Raw genomic sequence first — 20,868 nt, forward strand, 5'->3', positions numbered from 1 at the left:
TGTGATACATGGTCTACTACCTGCATTGTGAATTGTGCCAGTTAGAATGACATCAGTGAACTCAGACAAAGCAGAAAGGATAGAAAGCACATGAGCTCCATGTTGCCATTTCTCGCTATTTTATTGTGACTCTTGCAATATTTGGTGTTTTTCTTAGAGCCCCAGACATTGATTACCCAGGAGTCTCAGCTTTAATTTGTTAGGTTTATAGCAATATAGTGCCATACTATTTTGTCTAAGACTTAAAGGAATGTATGACCTTTTAACAAAGCTGGTTTCCTTTAGCTCGCTACCAATATCTTCAATAGCAAAGAATTTGCTCATTCTCAAACAAGAAAATCACCATTTTCCCAAACTACATTTATTTCTTATGTCCAAGATTTCTCAGTCTAATGGAAAATGGATGTTTTGGCCATTCTGGCTTTCATTCCTATCCTGTTTATCTGTGTCCTGCAATTTCTATAAAAACATCTATACTCGACTTATTCCAGATACCATCATACATCTGTATCATTATCAACCAACAAGTAAAAATTAGAACTGCCTTACTGAGGTAATGTCTATGAGGTAGAATGTTGGTCCAGTAATAATGTCAGGTTCACTCCAACTGATGTTAATACTGTAAGGAGATGTAACTACTACTGTTACATTTTCTGGAGGACCATCTGGAGCTATGGAAAAAATGATACATATGTGAATCTGAGCTGAATTAGTTCACAACAAACAACAGTATCTTGAGTCACCAGAAAATAAGATTCACTTACCATTTGAAAATGAGACTTTCAAAATTATATTATTATATTTGCCAAGCAGTTTTAAGAATTACAAACATTTTTGGTTCTGATTTATAAAGCTTTCTATGGAATTTAGACACATCTTCTATTAAAATTCCATATCTTTAATGGAAGATGTGTCTAAATCTTTTTAAGTCTACACCATAGTCTCTATTAATTAATAGGACTTCTTTTACATTGCACATATGATCACCACATGGGATACGGACGATGTTTGATGCACCAGACTAAACAACAACAACAACAAAATACTATCATAAGTTCATATGCATGTCAATGGGGATGGAAAATTCTTAAGTTTGTATAGAGTACTGTTTTATAAAAGGAAAGTTTTATGAAATACAGAAAAAAAAAGTGGGGAAAAAAGCTGTAGGACTGCAAGATGATTAGTATTAAAAAATGAATATTTTTCAACAGTTTCCACATCACACAGTGATATGAGTTAACCTGGTTACCTATTATTCTAAAGCATAGGAAAATTTGGCACACTTCCTACAACACAACAATTCTTGGTACTGTGCATGTTGACTTTTTAACAGTGATCATGGTAAGTATGGGGAAAATAGGATTTGTGAGTACAAGACACACCTAGATTGCATATAATTTGAGAATTTGACTCCATGGCTCCATTTTGTGCCTGCTACAAAAAGAACAGCAAAACTAGGATCTATACACATCTCAATTAATAGTGTCAGAAAAATCTGACAAAGGTGATCATGTCTTTCTTAAGTAAAAGAAGCACTCTATACTTACCTTTGATTTCTGCATAAAATTGCTTTAATACATTTTTGCCCTTCATGAATCATTAGATCACTACCAATTATCCAGGTGGAGTTCTGCTGGGAAACAGGAAGATTTGGATGGTAATCGGGTTTGTTTGTTAGTGGGAGGCTGTGGGTTGTCTGAGTACTTGAGTGGAGTGGGAGGTTTAGACCATCAGAGATGGGTGAGGAAAGGAGAGAGAGAGAATTTAAAGTCAGTGTACTCGTCTACAATAGCTCAGTGATATCTACTGAAGATGTATATATTTAACTGAGCTATAACTCATTTTTATATTAGTTCTCTCCATATTTTTTCCTCAAACAAAAATGGTGTAAAAATGCTTCCAGTAGGATTGTGCTTTTATCTATTTTGGTGCATAGTGAAGTCTCTGTATAATGCCATATAAATGTTCAGCTAACAGAACCCTAGAACTTTGAACCTATGAAGATGATTTTCCATTATTTACAATACTAGCAAGAAATGGAGCATATTTCATTTTTTAAAATTAGTTAAGGAAACAATTTAGATTTACTAGTTAGATAAAGGAAGGATTGTAGGTACTAAAATTCACTCTTAGCCCAATTTATATGTAATCTACATATTTTCAATTAAAATCCAAATGTAATTTACCATATTATCCAGCTTAATTTAGAGATACAGTATCCCCTATTTGATGACAACATTTGCAATTGGCTGAATTTTTAGATGTCCGTTAGGATGCTTTTTCTGTATTTAAGGTATTTACATAAAATGCATCTAAACACCATTACCATTGTATTTTCATCATAATGAGAAAATGATCAATAGACACTTACTTAACAGTAATATGAAATGAGGAATAACTACTGACAATAATTCGCAAAATGAAAAAGGAGATTGGAGACTGGAAATGTGCTGGTTCAAAACACTTAGTGATTTATAATAAACATCTTTAAAAAACCTTTGTCTCAGTGGTAACTATCACATTCTGATTTAGGATTTTTTGTGAACTGAGTCTAGTCAGTAATGGGGTAAGATATCACTAAACCCTTTCTCTTATAAATCACAGCAATTTACTCAGTAGAAATGACCTCGTCTTATTCTCTCATTCCCCTATAATCCAATCACTTCCTCTCATAAGCAGTTTTCTCCTGGTTTTCACAATAATGCATTTTCTGTAACTAACAACCATCATTTCCTGATTATCATGCTTCTATCCTGGCATAGGAATGTGGGTCTTATGCAGGTCAGGGTCATCTTTCCCATCCATCTGTGTCCTGATGCTAAGGCAGCAGTTAAGTGTGTTTGCTAGAAGGTAAGTCTGGATAGCCCATCATTTAGCGCAGTCCTCAAAAACAACCCTGCATACCCTAACCTCCTAATGGAAGTTCATGCTTGCCAGTTTGGATAAGAACTGCCTTTTTCATTATTATTTTTTAAGGAAAATAAAAAGTCTCATGCCCAGTTATTTCATTGATCTAGATTTTCCCCAAATATTTGGCTATTTAGGCATTAACTAGATATAGGACCCAATCTTCTTCCCAATATTTCCCATAAAGAGAACGAAAGGAACAAAGAATCCCTTGCTCCTTAAAGGCAAAAGCTGTCTGAAGAAGGATTATACAGGCACTGCAGTATCACTCCTCTCCCTTTGTTCCCAGAGAAGCAAGGACTCCAGGCAGCTAGAGTTTGGGAGGGAAGGTGCTGAGAGAGGGAGAGGTAGAAGTAGTCAAAGCTCACTTCCGTAGTCTCATCTACCTGAAAACTCATAGTGATTTCCCTGTGTAATACAATGCTGACCCTGTCAGTATTAACTTGCACAAACTCCCATTGCACACATTCCAAATACGTTGGGTCAGGTATAGTTAGAACAGAGCGAGCCATGCTGCCATAGCAGAATTAGGGTTTGGGGGACACTTCTTAGGTTCTGGCTTTCTCCACATATGCTCCATGATTTCAGGGATGCCCCAAGAACTGCAAGGTTTCCCCTCCACATCTCAGGACATGCATGCACAAGGAAGCCCTTCAGCTTGCAAAAAAATACCAACTACACCACAATGCAGAATGAATTCTGTGGCCTTAGTTCTATTCATTTCCCAATCACCATTCATTTGGCCTTCCAAAAGCGCTTTATCCAAGAAAGTATGATCTGGACCAAAAAATGCAGTATTTTGCTTGTTATGAGTGCAAAAGTGAAGATCAGAATGAATGCAGGTGCAAGATATTTAAATTTATCTTGCTATGCTTCTCTTCCCCTTATTGTGCCATAGCACTATAATCTAAATATACTGAAGTTCCTACAAACTTAGTTCATGTTGAAAATATTTCTTCTTGCAAAACAGAGTTGGCTCTTTGGGCAATCCATCAGCTAAGCAAAAACAGTGCCATCAAATATTTTATGAGACAGTAAAATCATTCCTATGAGGATAATCAATAAAAAACAGAAGGCTGAGTAGTTGATATGGATGTGAGAGCTGGATTAATCCTGAGTAATAGACTATGATGTACTCCAATATACTACATTACTGAGATTATGGGAACAAATATGTACACAGGTCCAATAATTTAAATAGGAATTCCTGCAATTTTAAATTTTAAAGGCAAATAGAATAAATTTTAACTTTGGAGTGAAAGTTACTGTGATGATGGTAACAGCAGTGAGATCCTCCATTTAATAACCTAGTATATTCAGGTTATTAAACATTTGTCTATTAGATATTGCTGCTCTAGGACAGAAGTTCACAAGATCCACATTTGACACTACCACTGGGTAGATATAAAGAAATTGAACTGAGAATTTAGAGTATATTTTATGCAAATTCCTTTATCAATATTACATCTCTATAAACTCAGAGAACTGTTACATCCAGAGTTTGATGTGTGTAAATATTGTAAATAGTGCTTGGGTCGGAGAATAATGGCCATCATGTTTTCTGAGTCTGAGAGAAATGAAAATTAATGCAAATCAGATCATGTCCAAAGAAAGATCATTTGAGTGTTATTTCACAACCAAGGTTACTTTACTTTCCTGAAGGACAGCATCTTGCAGAGATATTGCTTGAAAACCAGAAACACAGTTAAATTCTGCTCTCAGATGTGCACATGCAACTCTAATTGATTTCTATGGGCTAAATCTTCAGGCTATTTTACATAGCACTAAAAAGCCCTTATGTCCCATAAAGCTGTTTAACCTGGCTGTGCAGCAGCAACAGACTCACTCAAAGGATGCTTGATTCAGTCCAGTAGGGAACGAGAGGGCAATCCACATCTGTTCTACACAGAGCTGCCCTGAATAGTCTTAGGTGCACCCTGAACCTCTCTCTCCTGCTGCTGGTACATGGGGACTACTATTAGCATTATTACATACCCAGGACTGCAGTAATCCTGGCAAAGGAGACAATTGGAACTGGGGAAAGGTTCCTCGAACATTTTTTAAGTACAAAAAATGCCCAGCTGGCAAGAGTTGTAGGGGTTGATTGGGACAGCAGAAGATAGACTTCCATAGATCCAAGATGACCGAAGAGGGATCTTAGCTCTGATGGGCCATGTCTCAGTAGCCAGCTGGAAAACTATCTTGGACATGGCCTGTTCATTTTCTCCTCAGCTGACTGTCATTAAGCCACGGAGAATTCCAACCCTTGTTAGGATGGCAGGGAGACATTATTCATGCTCAGTGACTTCCTTGTTCAAGTAATCTTAGTCCTATATGGCAGTCAGGCTGTAAGGGGCCACAAACCCTGTCTGTGGGGCCGGATAGGGCAGTTGCCTAAATGTGGCTTGGCCACCTCAGAGGAGACCCCTCAGTAGGTGGGTTCTATAACTTCAGAGCACAGGCCAAACACCTCACTGCTTTGTACTGAGAAAGGCTCATGGAAATTGTACACATTTTTGAAAATTTTCTGTTAGGTTTGTTGCTGCTTTTTTAACCAGCTATAGAATTTCAAAATTTTGACTCATGGACTGATTTTGGTGGATTTTTTCCCCTTTGTTTTTCTATTGGCTCTAGTGCCAAGGAAGCTACTGGGCTCAGGATGTAGTCCAACAGCTGTTGTGTGTTTTATTACACTGTTCCACTTTTTGGTTTCAAGTACTAATTATTTGAATGTGCTACATTGACTACTTTGTTCTTTTGAAAGCACAAACATCCAGTTTTTCCAGGCAATAGTTTAGAAATGGCTATATATTTTAATCTATGTATAAGAGATGGTAACATAGTTTACCATTGGTAGAGGCAGAAAAAAATCATGCTAGGTCATCTGTAATACATAGATAAAAAGACGTTCATTATTCCTACACAGAATATTCTGTTTATACCTCATTCTATTTGTAGGCTAACTAGCGTGCCAAGTTAATTGCACAATTAACTGACCATCATTACAGCTGAATGGGGTAAGTGACATCAGCATTTGGCCCTATATTTCTTTCTTGTATAAGTTTTTAAAACTTATACTTCATAATCAGGTTTTCTAGTAGTAGCTTGCTGCACAGGTTGCAAAAGCCTATCTGAAAATTCCTCAGATAACTACATTTGTTCAGCACCAGTTTAGAATGTTCCGTGAATATTATACTTGTAAGTGTGAAATAACTGCCAATTATTTCCAAAAACTTGTACAATTAAATTTCATATAGTTGAATTTGTTATTGTATCTCATGATCTGGAAAAATCTAGATTTTACTGTTTACTCCAGGTATCACCAAATTAGATTTAAAATTATGAAAGGCAAATATTCTATATGTGTGCAAATCTGCCATAACTTTAGAAAAGGAAAATGTAGGTTACCTATTAAGAAACAGGTCTCATTTGTGAGATGTATTTGGGTATGGAAAATTCCCCCAGAGAAGTGCTGGAAACCCCATTGCTTACCACTTTTAAAACTAGACTAGATAACAGAAGGAGACACCTACTGCTGGGAACAATACATGCGAATTGACTGGATAGTCCAACAGGTCTTTTCTTCCATCTATAACTTCCATGATAACCACACCAGCTGGAACTGGTTAGCAAGTTAGCCCTTCCTTAAATCATTGCACCCTGCTACTGAAGAAATCAAAAAGATTTCTCTAGTATTTTTATTTTAAATTATCTTCCCCACCCCTCAGTTTGAAACCAAGAGTCCTAAATTCACCAGCTGTTTTAGGATACTGGCACTTGCATTTCTCAGCAGGCAGACAGCAGCTGAGATCTATAAGTGAGAAATCTTTTTCAGAGTTGTTAGCTACCAGCAACTTTTCCTACCCAGTTTCTGCAGAAACATAAGTTGTAAGTTTGTTTTTTAAAAAGCTTTAAACTCCTTATCTTGGACCATATGATGCCATCAATTTATAGGCATAATTTCCCATTAAATCAATGATGAATTCTAATTAAAGATCAATGCAAAATATAGTCCTCTATTTTTGCTGATCTGGTTTCTATGGAAACAGAAGGATGTATGAGAAACAGACACCAACAGCTGAAATATTATAAATATAATATGCCAATGTCATTGCTCTGCCTGGATATGTGTGTGTGTGTAAACAATCGCATATATAATGTACACTGAACACTTAGGCCCTGATCATGCAAACTTGCTTAACTTGTGTACTTGCTTAACTTTACAAATGCAAAGGAGAAGAAGGATGGTTTGAGTGCTTGCCTGAGATGTGGGAGACTTGGTTTCATTTTTCTTCTCCTCTACAGATTTCCTGTGAGACCTCAAGCAAGTCACTGTGTGTGAGGCGACACTGTGCCTCAGTTCCCCATCTGTAAAGTGAGGATGATGGGATTTCCTTACCTCACAAAAGTGTCAATTCATTGGTGTACGTGAGGGTGCAGAGGTATTACCTGATAAGCACCATATAAAAGTCCTCTGCATTCAGATACCATGGTGATGTTCGTGGTATAAGAATATGACCAGAATAGATATGGAGGTCATTGAGCAATCCACTTTCCATGGCTGGTTAAATCCTTGGCACCGCTGCTAAGACTTCTAATTAAGGTATTGTTTTGTAATGTAGACAGACCATTAAAAACAGTACTGAAACCAACTCAATTCACACAGACCAAAAAACAGCTATCAAAATTGCACTGCTGACCTAACCTGAATCTAAATCAGTGATCCAGATGTGAAAAGCTATATATTCTAATACCAGTCCTCCCAAACATTCATACCAAAAATCTCCCTCTTTTTTATGAATAATGTTGTTTTATAAGCATAGCTGATTGCACAAACTAGTTGTATCCTAAAGTCTTCAGTTGTATCTTGCACAACAGCACTTTCATGCTCTTACATGAAATTTAAAGCATATGATATTGACAAGAAATCTAGCTCCTCAGCTGGTGGCTATTCTTTATGCTCCTTTAATAGAGAAAGTGCAATTAGACTGGTGAAACAAGTAAAGCATGTGTCTGTTTAATTGACCCAACACCACTTACCTAGAGATGAAAATGGAAACTGCAGAAGTCAGAAATCTGACTTGTCAATTTCAGTGGAGGACACTGGCTGAGAAATTAAATTGCCATTTTGTAAAGAGTAAGATAGAATCTAACCTCCAACAGGCTCTTCAAGGCTGAAATACTTTAACTATGAATAAATATTATTTAAAAAATAGTTGGGGAAATATATTAAAGCTGCAAAATTACAAACAAATTCATCTTTGCTTCACCATTGCCATTAGCTTTAAGAAGAAACATCATAAACTCTGACTACAATGTTTGCATACCTAGCTGGACTCAATGTCAGTATAGAAATAGGAGGTGTGACAGTCATCCTTACTTACAGCCAGGTAGAGTTTGTGTAGAAATCCAAGGCAAAGTGTTGCCATAACCAGCATTTGTACTAGCAGCAACTTTAAACCTATACCATCTGAATTTTTTTAGTTCATGTACTGTATCCTCTATATAGTCATCAACACCAGTTTCATAGGAATATTGATCCTTCTCATCTTCAGTACATTCATTGTGTTCCCAGTCACTGCAATGGAAGGACCGTAGCTGTGTAGTAATCCTGTAGTTTTGAAAGTAGCCAAGGATAGTACCTGGTGTTCTCCATCTCAAGGTCACACTTGTTGATTGAATGTTGGAAAAAGCAACATTCCTGGGAGCACTAGGGACTAGAAATTAAAACACATTTTAAATTTAACATAAGATATCATAACTTGAATAAAATTAATTTATCCAAAGTTATAAACAAACTATTTTTAATAAGCATGTCTAATGAATAGAGGATACAATTTCATACGATCAGTTCAGAGTCCACTCTCTTGCTAAATATACTACACATTATCAGCCTGATTCTTTCCTGACTTACATTGGTGTAAATAAAGAGAATTCCACTGAGGTAAATGCAGTCACACACAACAGTGAAAGTGAGAGGAAAACTAGGCCCATATATAATTACATATGGCACACATATTTAGTATAGCTTTTGGATTAAAGAAAAATACTTCTGATTGTGGCATGCAAGGGCAGCTAGGAGAAGAGGTAACATTGCTGTTACTATACTGGGACCATGCCTCGTCTTGGGGAGGAAATATTAAGCAAAGTTATTTTTGGCCTAACCACAACATCTTTTACTGCTGTTGCTAACTGGGATTCCTCTCCTCTCCCTTTGAAATCTTGAATTACCTCCCACAGTCTTAGTAATGTATGCAATCCTCAAGCAAAATTTCAAGACTTCATAAGCATTTTGTTTAACATTCAGTATATAAACACATACAGTATATGTATGAATATAGATATACACACAAACACACGCAGAGTAGTTCCAAGTTTTCCAATTTTTCAGTGATATTCAGTAAACAAGAAATGACAGCAATAAAAACAAGAACTCAGTTACACGAAAATGCAATATAAAAAAAACCCTCCTGTCTTTGTGTTTCCTTTTATCTATACACACATATACGTGTACACACGTGTAGCTATATAAATATGCATATACATAAAAGCATGCATATTCATATTTAAAAAGCATATTTATACCACATCTATACTAAGCCAACAGTGTACTTTTCAGATCTCACAGACAGGATACCTGACATATTGTTTTGTATAGGATAATATAATCATATACCAAGCTAATATTATCTCAAATATTCTCTTTAAGATAATACTAGCATTCTCTGGTAGCAGAAACTGCCAAGAAAAATCTCAAAAATCCTCCTGTGTAACTACCAACTGTAAAAAGTGTTTTAAAATTTTCAGGGAAAAAACGTTATTTGTAAAACAAAATTCCATTAGCTATCCTAATACTGATAATTGATGCTTAAATAAGGAATACAAAAACACCTCAGGATACTCATTCTGGAAAAAAAAATGTTTCCAATGGCTTTTGCAGACCACTGGGAATATCTGAACTTTTGATTTTGTCTTTAACGGTTCACCTTTTAACAATATAACATCCTAATGTTACAAACCGATGTCTCCCCCACAACTATTAATACATTGGAATGACTGGCTCGTCAGAATAAAATCTTGACAGAATGGGAGAGTAGTGGCAGCTCAAGAAAACAAAGGAACAAATACCAGCAAAGTGCAAACAGCAATTCAAGCCAACAAGCATTTAAACAAAAATCATTTTCTGACCATGCTAATCTTTTTATTTAATCTTTGTTCCTATATAATCTATTTAGTGCTGTACCATTAACTACTATAATTGAAATCCTGGCCCTATTAAAGTCAATGGGAGTTTTTCCATAGACTTCAGCGGGGGCAAAATTTCATCACACTTTAGTAAGGTGAGATAGGTAAGAGCCTTCTTGGAAGCAAATAACCTTCTGAAAGAAACAATGGCTGGAATCATTATAATACTCCATAGCATCAAAATTAAAGTTCATATTCTTCCCTCTGTTACTTAGTGAAGAGCAAAGCAGTTTATAGTACATTAAGACAAATTAGACAGAGAACTATCTATATGAGTTACAGGTGCAATCCTAATTTTTTCCCATTAAGAAAAAAACACGGCAGAAGATAAGCAGTATAGGACTTTCCTGGGACTACTGCACACTGCATATTTTATATGTATATTATACATAGGGGTCTTTTTCTGATCTTTTTAAAATGAGGGCTGAGATGGCACAATGAGTGTAATAAAATACTAATTGCTTCCTAAATTTTTTTTTTAAATTTGTGTCCTATATCCGAAGATAAATTATTAGTATTTATTTAAAACACTGCAAAGGATACTGGTCTGGTTTGTTTGAAATTATAAAATTAGGAATGGATACTGGGGGATGGGTAAAATAGCTTGAATAAAATAACTGTCATTAGGCCTCACTTTGAAACTGAACCCACTTTCAGGACTGCAATATTGCTAACCCCAAACATTAAAAAATCAGGATCAGGACCCCACAATCATGAAATTGGCTTAAAACCTATTAGATTTTTAAAAATTCAAGCTTTTCTCCTCAACCATGAGGGCTAGAAGGTGTGTGTGTGATGGGAGTTGGCAACACTGCGACTGAAACATCTTAGTCCAGGGTCATCTTCCCGATCTAAAACTGACTTACATTTACTGTCTGATCCTGGAAGCATTCCATGGAATGAACCCCCATTTAAATCAGGGCCAGCAGTATCAAGGCCTTTAGTCTTAGCACGTCTAGCAATCTCTGCTGGATTAAAACCGCCAATCAAATGGTATGAGTTCTGAGGCTTGATGTGAGGTTCAGATCAATGTATTCTGGGGTTCTCTCACTGGGAGAAGCCCAGTTATGTATGGTATTTTATTAAAGCAGCCAGCCAAAGTCTTAAGAGTGACTTCCTCATAAAATAGTTCAAGAATTAGAAGTCCTGATGGAGGAAAGGTATAAAAAGATCTGCCTGGGACAAAGGAGACAGAAGAAATAAGGTTCAGAAACAGGGTCTAATAATAATTGGGCAGCTTGTGTCCTGTGGATGCACAAAGGGGAGGGGGAAATGGAATAAGGATTATCCTTCTCTTCCTTCCATGTAGCAGCAAGCCACAATTGCAGTCCCTGCATTTCTAATGGGGAGGGGAGAGCTAAAGAAGAAGCCATGGCCCTGCCCAGCCCCTCTATGTTCCAGCCAGCAGATCTGACTGGCCTTGCAGGGGAGAGTATGCTGCAACCCTGAAGGGTGCATGGTAATGCCCCTAAAGGCATAATTAAATGCAATAATATAGCAGTAATAATGAAAAAGACACTTCATGGTTTTAGTGAAATACAAATTAAATATATTTCAATGAAGATAATACCCGTAACCTAACAACACTAAATCAAAATTGCCTTTTTGATGGAATAAATCCTTTCAGATACCAAGGTGATAGGCACCTCAGATATACACTAGAGTAGATAGATATTTTCTACTAGAATAGTGTATCTTTCATTTTTATTTCATCACATTTCCAATTTACTAAGAGTCTGATACAGTAGAAAATATGTCTAGTTTCTGCCCTGCAAAAGAAAGTGTTAGACAGCGGAAAACACAGAAAATCAATTTTCTGCCGCAATGCCTAAACACTGGATTAAAATAGAATTGGATCCTTAAATGTTAGTTACTTAAAAAGTCTAATTCATTTTAATCTCATCAAATACATTTAAATGGACAAATCAGATATGTCATTTTTGCTTAGAATAAATGAAAAGATACTGAGTCCTGAGCACGTCAAAAAGAGAATGAAGGTACTCAGAGGGCAATTACAAGTGATCAGCAGTGACACTAGATGATACATTACCTTCTGCTTTGATGAACTGCACGTTCAACTAGACAACTTCAAGACAACTACACTATTGGGTTACAGATACAAACAGGATTATAGTTACTTTAGCATGGAGAATCAGATTTCCATTCTTCAAGAATGACTAAAATTCCCCAAACTTTTCTATCCACAGATGGTACTAATTTGAACAAACCATTCCATGCCTCTTAGAGTAATCATACAGCTTATTTAAATTTTCTAAACATGATTCAACTATGAAGTGACCAATGTTCACAGTAAAAGCACTTCAGATAACAAATTGCATTATTCAGGAATTATTCTTTATGACCCAATTCTTTCATCAGAGATGTAGTAAAGGTTTGCATATTTACTCCCATAGACATGTTTCTGTTTTAATATACATCTAAATGTAATAACATTAACTGTCAATGGCCTCCAGAAAGCCACTATATAAATTAAAAGCAAGAAAAAGGTGTTAGTTATGGTATTCATTGGAACAGTAACTGTCCAGAGCTGTGTTCTGACAAGCTGGCTGTACCTTTGATCCCATGTTTAAATCTCTCAAGACATCACAAGCCTCATTATGTGATCAATCTATTTAAATACATGCCTAATAAAAATATTCTTTTCCAATTATATTTTATTCATTATAACACAACAAGATGTAGGAGTATGGAGCAGTCTAAAATATAAAAGGTTTGTTTCCATTTTTTTTAGCTTCTGAATTCATAACTATGAACCACAGGAGCTGACTGATTGTGAAGTACTAGTGAACTCAATATTTGCATTGGTGCAAGGATGAGGAATTTCCAAGTTCATCCAGCAGTGTTTAAAGATGACCAAACATCAAAAGCAAGCCCCAACCCCCTTAAATTCCCTACTCTCACTAGGCTGTGATGCTAATCAGGAGCTCCAAAGCCTATGGGTTGTTTTCAGGTTAAGCTTTTATTTAAGAACTAAGTGGAAGCAAATTCCAGATGCCAAAAGCACCTGAATGTGAATCAAACATCCACAGAGTGAGGCAGGCAAAGGAACTGGGCTGATGGAATTGGCATACAAAGCTAAACCAATAGGAAGACACAGGCAGGTGAGTTTTGCACCAAAAATTTTATTCATCATGATGGAGAAGCTGACACAAGGTCAGCAAAGGACAAAGAACCATCTTCTGAGAAAGGAAAAAAGATGGTGCTATCTGTAGAGGTTGCTGAAAAGCAATGGCTGCAGCTGCGCAGGATGGGGAAAGAAAAAAAAGTAATGTGATATGCCCTAGTTCCTAACTAAATTAATGAAAAGAAATCTGCCTTCAGAACAGCTGTCTTTAGCAGGGAGTTTGGATTAAAAGAATAATGGTGGCCTATAAATCTGCTGTGTGGTATTTAGAGCATCAAAAAAAGTAAAGAACCTGGAACAGATACGTATTGGAATGTAACAAAAAAGGAAAGTAAGAAAATAAATATTTGGACGACTTTGCATTCATAAAATTACATTTTACAAAGAATTCTTAAGGGCCAGATTGTGATACCCATGTTTACACTGAGTAGTACTTTACTTTACTACTTTAGTAGAACTACCTACTGACTCCATTGGGATTACACATGGTATAAGGCACCATTCAACATGAGTAAGGCATCACAATCTGGCCCTGAATGGATGTCTCTCTCTTTTTTGGACTGGATGCTAATTTGTCGACATAAAAATGGAACAAATGTTAGCTTTTATTTTTCCCATGATTTGGTGACTGATCCTACATTATGGACTAGATTTTTAAAGTGTTCAACCCCCATGGCTGGGGCCAGATTTTGAAAAGACCTTAACACATTGGGTGTTTAGGAAAATTTGGACCCAACTGTGGGTTCTGAGCACTTGAAAATCTAGCCCTATACGCCTAATAATATTCCCGTTGAAGTCAACCAGAATATATCAGTTAATATCAATAGGAGAAGGATCGGACCCTTCATTCAATATGTTCACTCAAGTCCTGTAAAAACACTGCTTGCAGTCAACACTCATTTATTTCAATGGGCATTGAGAATGCTCAGCACTTCGAAAGGTTGGGCCATTATAGTAAGGAATGTATGTTGGACACTTACTTTTAAGCAAGTAGTGCATGCAACCTGCAAACTTTTCTAATTTAGCTCTGCACATATTTTGTCACCATTTTTCAACCAATTAATCCAGCACTGAGGAATGTGTGTGTGTGTGGTTGTTTTTTTAAAAGATAAAGCTTCTTTATTTGACTTGTAGTATGGAATTCCCTAGTAAGTAGAAATAATAGAATTCCCTAATGAATAATTAGTACTGCAGAATTCCCTATTGGTGTTTATCTATCTGTTTAAAGAAAAAGAATCGGTGAAATTTATTTTGACCTTCCATAATAAAGAGAAAATCTAAAGCTGTAGCCGCAAAGAGTTCACCATGTTTGCTATGTCAGGTGAACAAGCAGCTTAGAACCCATTCACTTTATCTTGTAATTAGACACACCTGATAATGGGTGAATCTACAAATAACAATAATAATAATAATAAAAACAATAATAATATTGTACAGAGCACATAAGTACATGAGCACACAAAATGATCTTTTGTAACAGAAGAAACTATTCAGAAATCATTGTCTAATGATTTTACTCTGCAATTTTTGAATGCTTTATATTTTAACAAAACAGCGAGAGTCCTGTTGCACTTTACAGACTAACAAATTTATTTGGGCATAACCTTTCGTGGGCAGGAACCCACTTCATCAGATGCATGAAGTGGAAACTTCAATTTGGTAGGTATATATACACCTGCAAGGATGGGTGAGTTACACCACAGTGAGGAGGGCAAGTGTTAAGGAGGTTAATTCAATCAGGATGGATGAGGCCATTCACTTATATTTTAAGTAAATCATGGAAGTTACCAGATTGGCAGCAGTGAATGTTTAAGTCTTTTCTTCATTATAGGACAAACCCTGCTCTTGTTTAAAGTAGCAGCAATGGACACAGAAGCCCCTTCATCTCACATGTGATGTCACCAGACTGCCATTTCATATGATAACACTTTTTCCATTCCACTAGAATCTCAGGAAGGTGTTAAACAGCAGCTACTAAAGTTAGACATTTTAAATCAGTTGGTCCAGATAATTTGCATTCAAGTGTTTTACAGGAACTGGCTGAGGAGCTCACTGGACCATTAATGTTGACTTTTAGTAAATCTTGGAATACTGGGGAAGTTCTAGAAGACTGGAAGAAAATTAATGATGTGAAAATATTTTAAAAGGGTAAATGGGATGACCTGAGTAATTATAGGCCTGTCAGTCTGACATCAATTCCAGCCAAGATAATGGAGCACCTGATATGGGACTTGTCTAATAAAGAATTAAATGAAGTTAATATTATTCAACATGGATTTATGGAAAAAAGATCCTGTTAAACTAATTTGATTTTTTATGAGATTACAATTTTGATAAAGGTAATAGAGTTGATGTAATATACTAAGATTCCGTAAAGCATTTGACTTGCTACTGCATGATGTTTTGATTAAAAACTAGAAAGGTATAAAATTAATATTGCACACATAAAATGGATTAAAATCTGGCTGATAGGACTCAAAATGTAATTGTAAACAGGAAATCATCATTGAATGATATATTTCTAGTTGGGTCCTGCAGTGATCAGTTCCTGGCCTTAAACATTTTGATTAATGATCTGAAAGAAAATATAAACTCATCACTGATAAAGTTTGCAGATGACACAAAAATTGGGAGAGTGGTAAATAATGAAGATGATAGGTAACTGACAGAGAGCTACCTGGATTGCTTGGTGAAATGGGCTCATGCAAACAATATGTGTTTTAATATGGCTAAATGTAAATGTATACATCTAGGAACAAAGAACATAAGCCATACTTAAAGGGTAGGAGACTCTATCCTGGGAAGCAGTGAATCTGAAGAAGACTTGGGGGGAGTGATGGATAATCAGCTGAATATGATCTCCCAGTGTAACGCTGTGGCCAAAAGGGCTAGTGTGAACCTGGAATGCATAAACATGGGAATCTCAAGTCGGAGCAGAGAGGTTATTTTACATCTGTGTTTTGCATTGGTGGGACCCCCACTGGAATATTGTGTCCAGTTCTGGTGTTTGCAATTCAAGAAGGATGTTGATAAATTGGAAAGGGTTGAGAAAAGAGTCAAGAGAATGACTAAAGGATTAGAAAACATGCCTTAATAGTGATAGACTCAAGGAGCTCAATCTATTTAGCTTAATAAAAAGAAGGTTAAGAGGTGACTTGATTACAGTCCATAAGTAACTACATGGGAAACAAACATTTAATAATGGGCTCTTCAATCTAGCAGAGAAAGGTTTAACATGATCCAATGGCTGGAAATTGAAGCTAGACAAATTCAGAATGGAAATAAAGAATAAATTTTTAATGGTGAGAATAATTAACAACTTGCCAAGGGTCGGGGTGGATTCTCCATCATTTAATTTTTAAATAAAGAATGGATGTTCTTCTAAAAGATATGCAGTAGGAATTATTTTGGGGAAGTTATATGGCCTGTGTTATACAGGAGGTCCAAGTAGATGATCACAATGGTCCCTTTAGGCCTTGGAATCCATGAATCAATGAAGAGGAAAGTATACCTCTCTGGGGCAGGGACTGTCATTACTACATATTTGTGAACAACACCAAGCACAATGAGATCCTGACCTGGGTGAGGACCCTAGGTGCTATCACAATATAAACATTAAATAATAGTAGGAGACAGTAAGGAAAATTACACTGTGCACCATAACACAGAAAATAGAACCTGGCAAACTAACTTGATATCTTTTCTTCATACTGAAAACGGTATGTTTAATTTTGCGTATGTGTGCACATAAGTACAATTTTCAGAGTAGAAGAAACAATGAGCATGTGTGTTGGGTCATCTTCCCCACACTGACCAGAAAGGGGTTAATAGAGCCCTAAGGAGGCTGCGAGTAAGGCAGCCAATAGGAGAGGAGCTCTGATGAGTGGCCAGTCAGGCTGCTGAGACTGTGGAGGGTGCTGTGACCATGGGAAAGTGGCCCAGAGACATGCAGCTGTAGAGGTAAAGTGACTGTGATCCACAGGGTCCCCTGGGTTGGGACCCAGAGTAGTGGGCGGGTCTGGGTCGCCCCCCTCCACTCGCCACTGGGAAAGTGGCAGGACAATTCACCACAGTCACCACTGGGGAAGTGGCTGGACTAGGAGGGAAATTCCCCCAGAAGGGAGGAACACAGGCAGTGATAAGGCTGAAGGGCCGAGCCACGAAGAGGACACTTTGGTTCCTGAAGCTGCAAGAGAGCTGCAGGCAATCGGCAGAGATCGAATGATGGTGTGCAGGCCATGGAAGGGGGCATCGGCCTTGAGTGAATCCCCAAGATGGTCAGAAGGAGGCGCCAGCCCGGCGGTGAGTGATGCACATTGTGACGGCATGGATAGAGTAAAACACAAAATTTACAAATGAAGCATAATGGCAGTTTCTATTTTTAACTGTTCAATGTTTTGGAACTAAAAATGTTACTTTAATATGGTTAATTTTTATTCGCAAATGACTATTAAATTTGTCTGAGACTCTAGAGCAATGTTTCTCAATTGGTGTTCCGTGGAACCCTGGGGTTCCGCCACTGTTAGGGTTCCACGAGAAAGTGACATCGCGCCGCCGAAAAAGGGAAGATGTCCCGGATTTTTCGGCGGAGGGTATCGAGTATGAATGTAATTTCCCTGCGGAGCCTAAAGGGTTCCGCGGGGAAATTTAATTGAGAAATGCTGCTCTAGAGCTTGATAAACTTGGACAGTTTCAAAATAGAGAAAGTCTTTTAGAGAACATTTTCTTACCAATTTAAGGCAGTTTCTGCCCTCTGAAAATTCACCCAACCCTAATGAAATCCCATTATAATATGTATCTTTTCTTGGATCTAATTCAAGGATAGTTATTCAAGTCCTGAAATCTTGTGATATTATCTTTCATATCCTATATAAAATATTTAAACACAAAGTAATGTAACTACCATAAAGTTCATACTTTTTTTTTTGTGTGGGTCATAACATACTCTACCCTGGTACAAGTGGTTTACTGTCACAGTTGAGCTAGATTAGACACCAAACACTAATCTGCTCATATATTTAATCTTCATGATCCATGTTTAGTTGTACCCAGATATGAACAAGTTTACATATAAAAATCAAATAATCTTTGTAAGGAATGTAAAGGTCAGACACTATGCAACGAGACACTGAACCAAATTTGATTTCACTTTATGTCAAAAATAAATGCATTGTCAGTGACTCAGTGCTGGCTATGTATTCTGTAACTAATCTTAGACCACCATAAATAAGAAGCTGACAACAGCTATAAAACTCTTTCCATTCCCTACCATGAATCTCCGATTCCTAGCCACTCATCAGAAAACAATTCATGTGAACACACAGTTAAGAAGATGTTGGCCTATTAATAACCAGTTTGTTGTAAATAAGACTAAGTGCTAAAATTTAAACCAAATGTTAAGCAAGAATCTGAGCTACAGTTCTTTTACAGCAACAAGACTTATTTTGTAGTCTGAGGGCCTAGTCCTGAAGCCCTTACTCAGGCAAAACTCCCTTCAATAATGCACATGGTATTCCAAAATAAGTCAAATGTGGGTTTAAAAAAGATGTCTCTAGGTAAAATTATATCTAATGTAGGCCCTAATAGAGGAAAGCCCTTAAACACACACTTCTGTCTATCAGTATTCAACACAGAATTTAAGATTGTGCCTTACTTTAAGCATGTATTTAAGTCTCATTGACTGCATTAGGACTTGAGCACATCCTTAAAATTAAGGATGTGCTTAAGTGCTTTGCTGAATCACGACACTAAACATGAAGGGGTTGCTGATTACTTCACCCTGGGTCCATCAGAGTCCAGATTAAAAGACTTTCAAGAAAATTCTGCAAGATGCTATTTCCTGAGGTTTTTTCCAGGTGGAAGTTTATTGAGGGGTTGAGTAGTGTTGAATGGTAATGGATGGAGAGAGAGAAGTTTAAGTTTACTGTGTTGGACTGGAAATTCTTTTTATTCTCAAATTGATCTACTGAGTTTTTGAATACATTCATAATTAATGTTCTGCACCTAAAATGTTGGACAGGCACTTTTGTAAATGTTACCAATAAAATAAACACTTTTTTACAAGAATAAACATTTGAAAAATGCACTAAAATTGGGGTTACAAAGCTAAATGAGTATTTCGTTGGCATGACAGAGCATGACTGAAAAAACACCTAACCCACACGTAACATTACCTGGTGCTACATTGACCTTTATAAATTAATTGATTTTTTTCCAATAATACAAAAGATGCAGTGAAGATGTTATGCCCAAATAAATTAGGAAAATATCTCAAATTATATCAGTCAAAGAATAAAATAATGTACTATATTCCAAATTCCTATCATATGCCCTTTTTAATAAGTTCACACTGTTATGATGGGGGAGCATCTCTTATTGATTATCATCTAGTTGAAGTCAATGGGAATATTTCTGTTGATTTCAAAGGAAGTTGGATTGAACCTGTAAATTCTCTAAATCTATATTTTCCAAGTTAATTAGGTAATCTTATTCAGTGTAGATCAGCTACCTAACAGCTCTTTATTCTGTTTGGGAATAATTTCTATAGCAATCCCAATGTATCCAATATTTTAATTGTTCATAAGGATCTGTTAAATAGTTTGGACAACCAATTTTCAGGTTTTGGGTGGTTTATGGACTGTTCACTTCAAATATTCACTGTTCATCATTCATGGCATGTGATTGGTCACCTAAGTCATTTGGAAGTGTTGTTACTTGATTGGATAACTAAAATATTTACATGAAAACTGGTAACAATTACTGAAAAGCAAATAACAAATAAGTATTCTTGCTCAGATAAAAATATACCTGTTTTCATGTAAATTTAATAGTCCTATGCCCCATACATCCATCAGAACAAAATAAAATGCATAAGAATGTTCACAAATAACATACAAAAAGGTAAATAGACATGGTTGAACTGAGCACCCACATCAGAATCTGAATGAATTTTCATTAACACTATTTAGTCAGCATTCTTCCAGCTGTAACTCTAATTATGTGCCCTTTCTATATTCAAGTGTCATTAAAGACATCCCATTTTACAAATTCTCCCTTGATAATTTTATCACAAAGAAACAAAAAGTAACCCAACGTTTTATATCTCTTATAGAGAAATTAAGTAAAAATAGGCATAGTTCCCAGGTTCACACAAGAAGAGATGACAGAATAAAGAGGAATTTGTTAAACTTCTGGCACATCAGACTTTAATATCTCTATACACCAATTTTTGTATTTGCTTTACGTCTGCTTAAGAATTTGAAAGTCATTTACTAAAACCTTTTTCAACAATCAAAGTTGGACAAACTACACTTCATTTTTTTTAATATTCAGGCAGAACTTATGCAGATCCAAATTGGATACCAACCCTGCATCCCTCACATGCATGTCATTGGCAGAAATACCAATGTCTCAGACAAAACTTTCACAGTAATAGTATTCAATAGGTGAGGTCACCAGCAAAGAGGTGAAAACATACTCGATCTAGCTATGAACCAATGCATACTAGGATTGGGTGATACAGTATGAATAAAATAAGAACTCAAACTTAATATGGCAAGACCATAACTCTT

General features: G+C 36.4%; 1 protein-coding gene across 11 annotated transcripts in view; it reads right to left on the reverse strand.

Moving 5' to 3' along the window:
- PTPRQ (protein tyrosine phosphatase receptor type Q) overlaps positions 1–20,868 on the reverse strand; it is a 201,253-nt gene that overhangs the window by 51,885 nt on the left and 128,500 nt on the right. For all 11 annotated transcript variants that reach the window (XM_067559886.1, XM_067559884.1, XM_067559892.1 and 8 more), the window contains 2 exons: positions 8,292–8,624; positions 550–671 (listed from right to left, as the gene is read on the reverse strand). In XM_067559886.1, the coding sequence (XP_067415987.1) occupies positions 550–671; positions 8,292–8,624 (455 nt within the window). The remainder of the gene's footprint in view (positions 1–549; positions 672–8,291; positions 8,625–20,868) is intronic.

This window comes from Emydura macquarii, unplaced genomic scaffold (genome assembly GCF_026122565.2).
Source record: "Emydura macquarii macquarii isolate MOO-44397 ecotype Brisbane River unplaced genomic scaffold, CSIRO-AGI_Emac_v2 contig_2205, whole genome shotgun sequence".
Lineage (NCBI taxonomy): Eukaryota > Metazoa > Chordata > Testudines > Chelidae > Emydura > Emydura macquarii.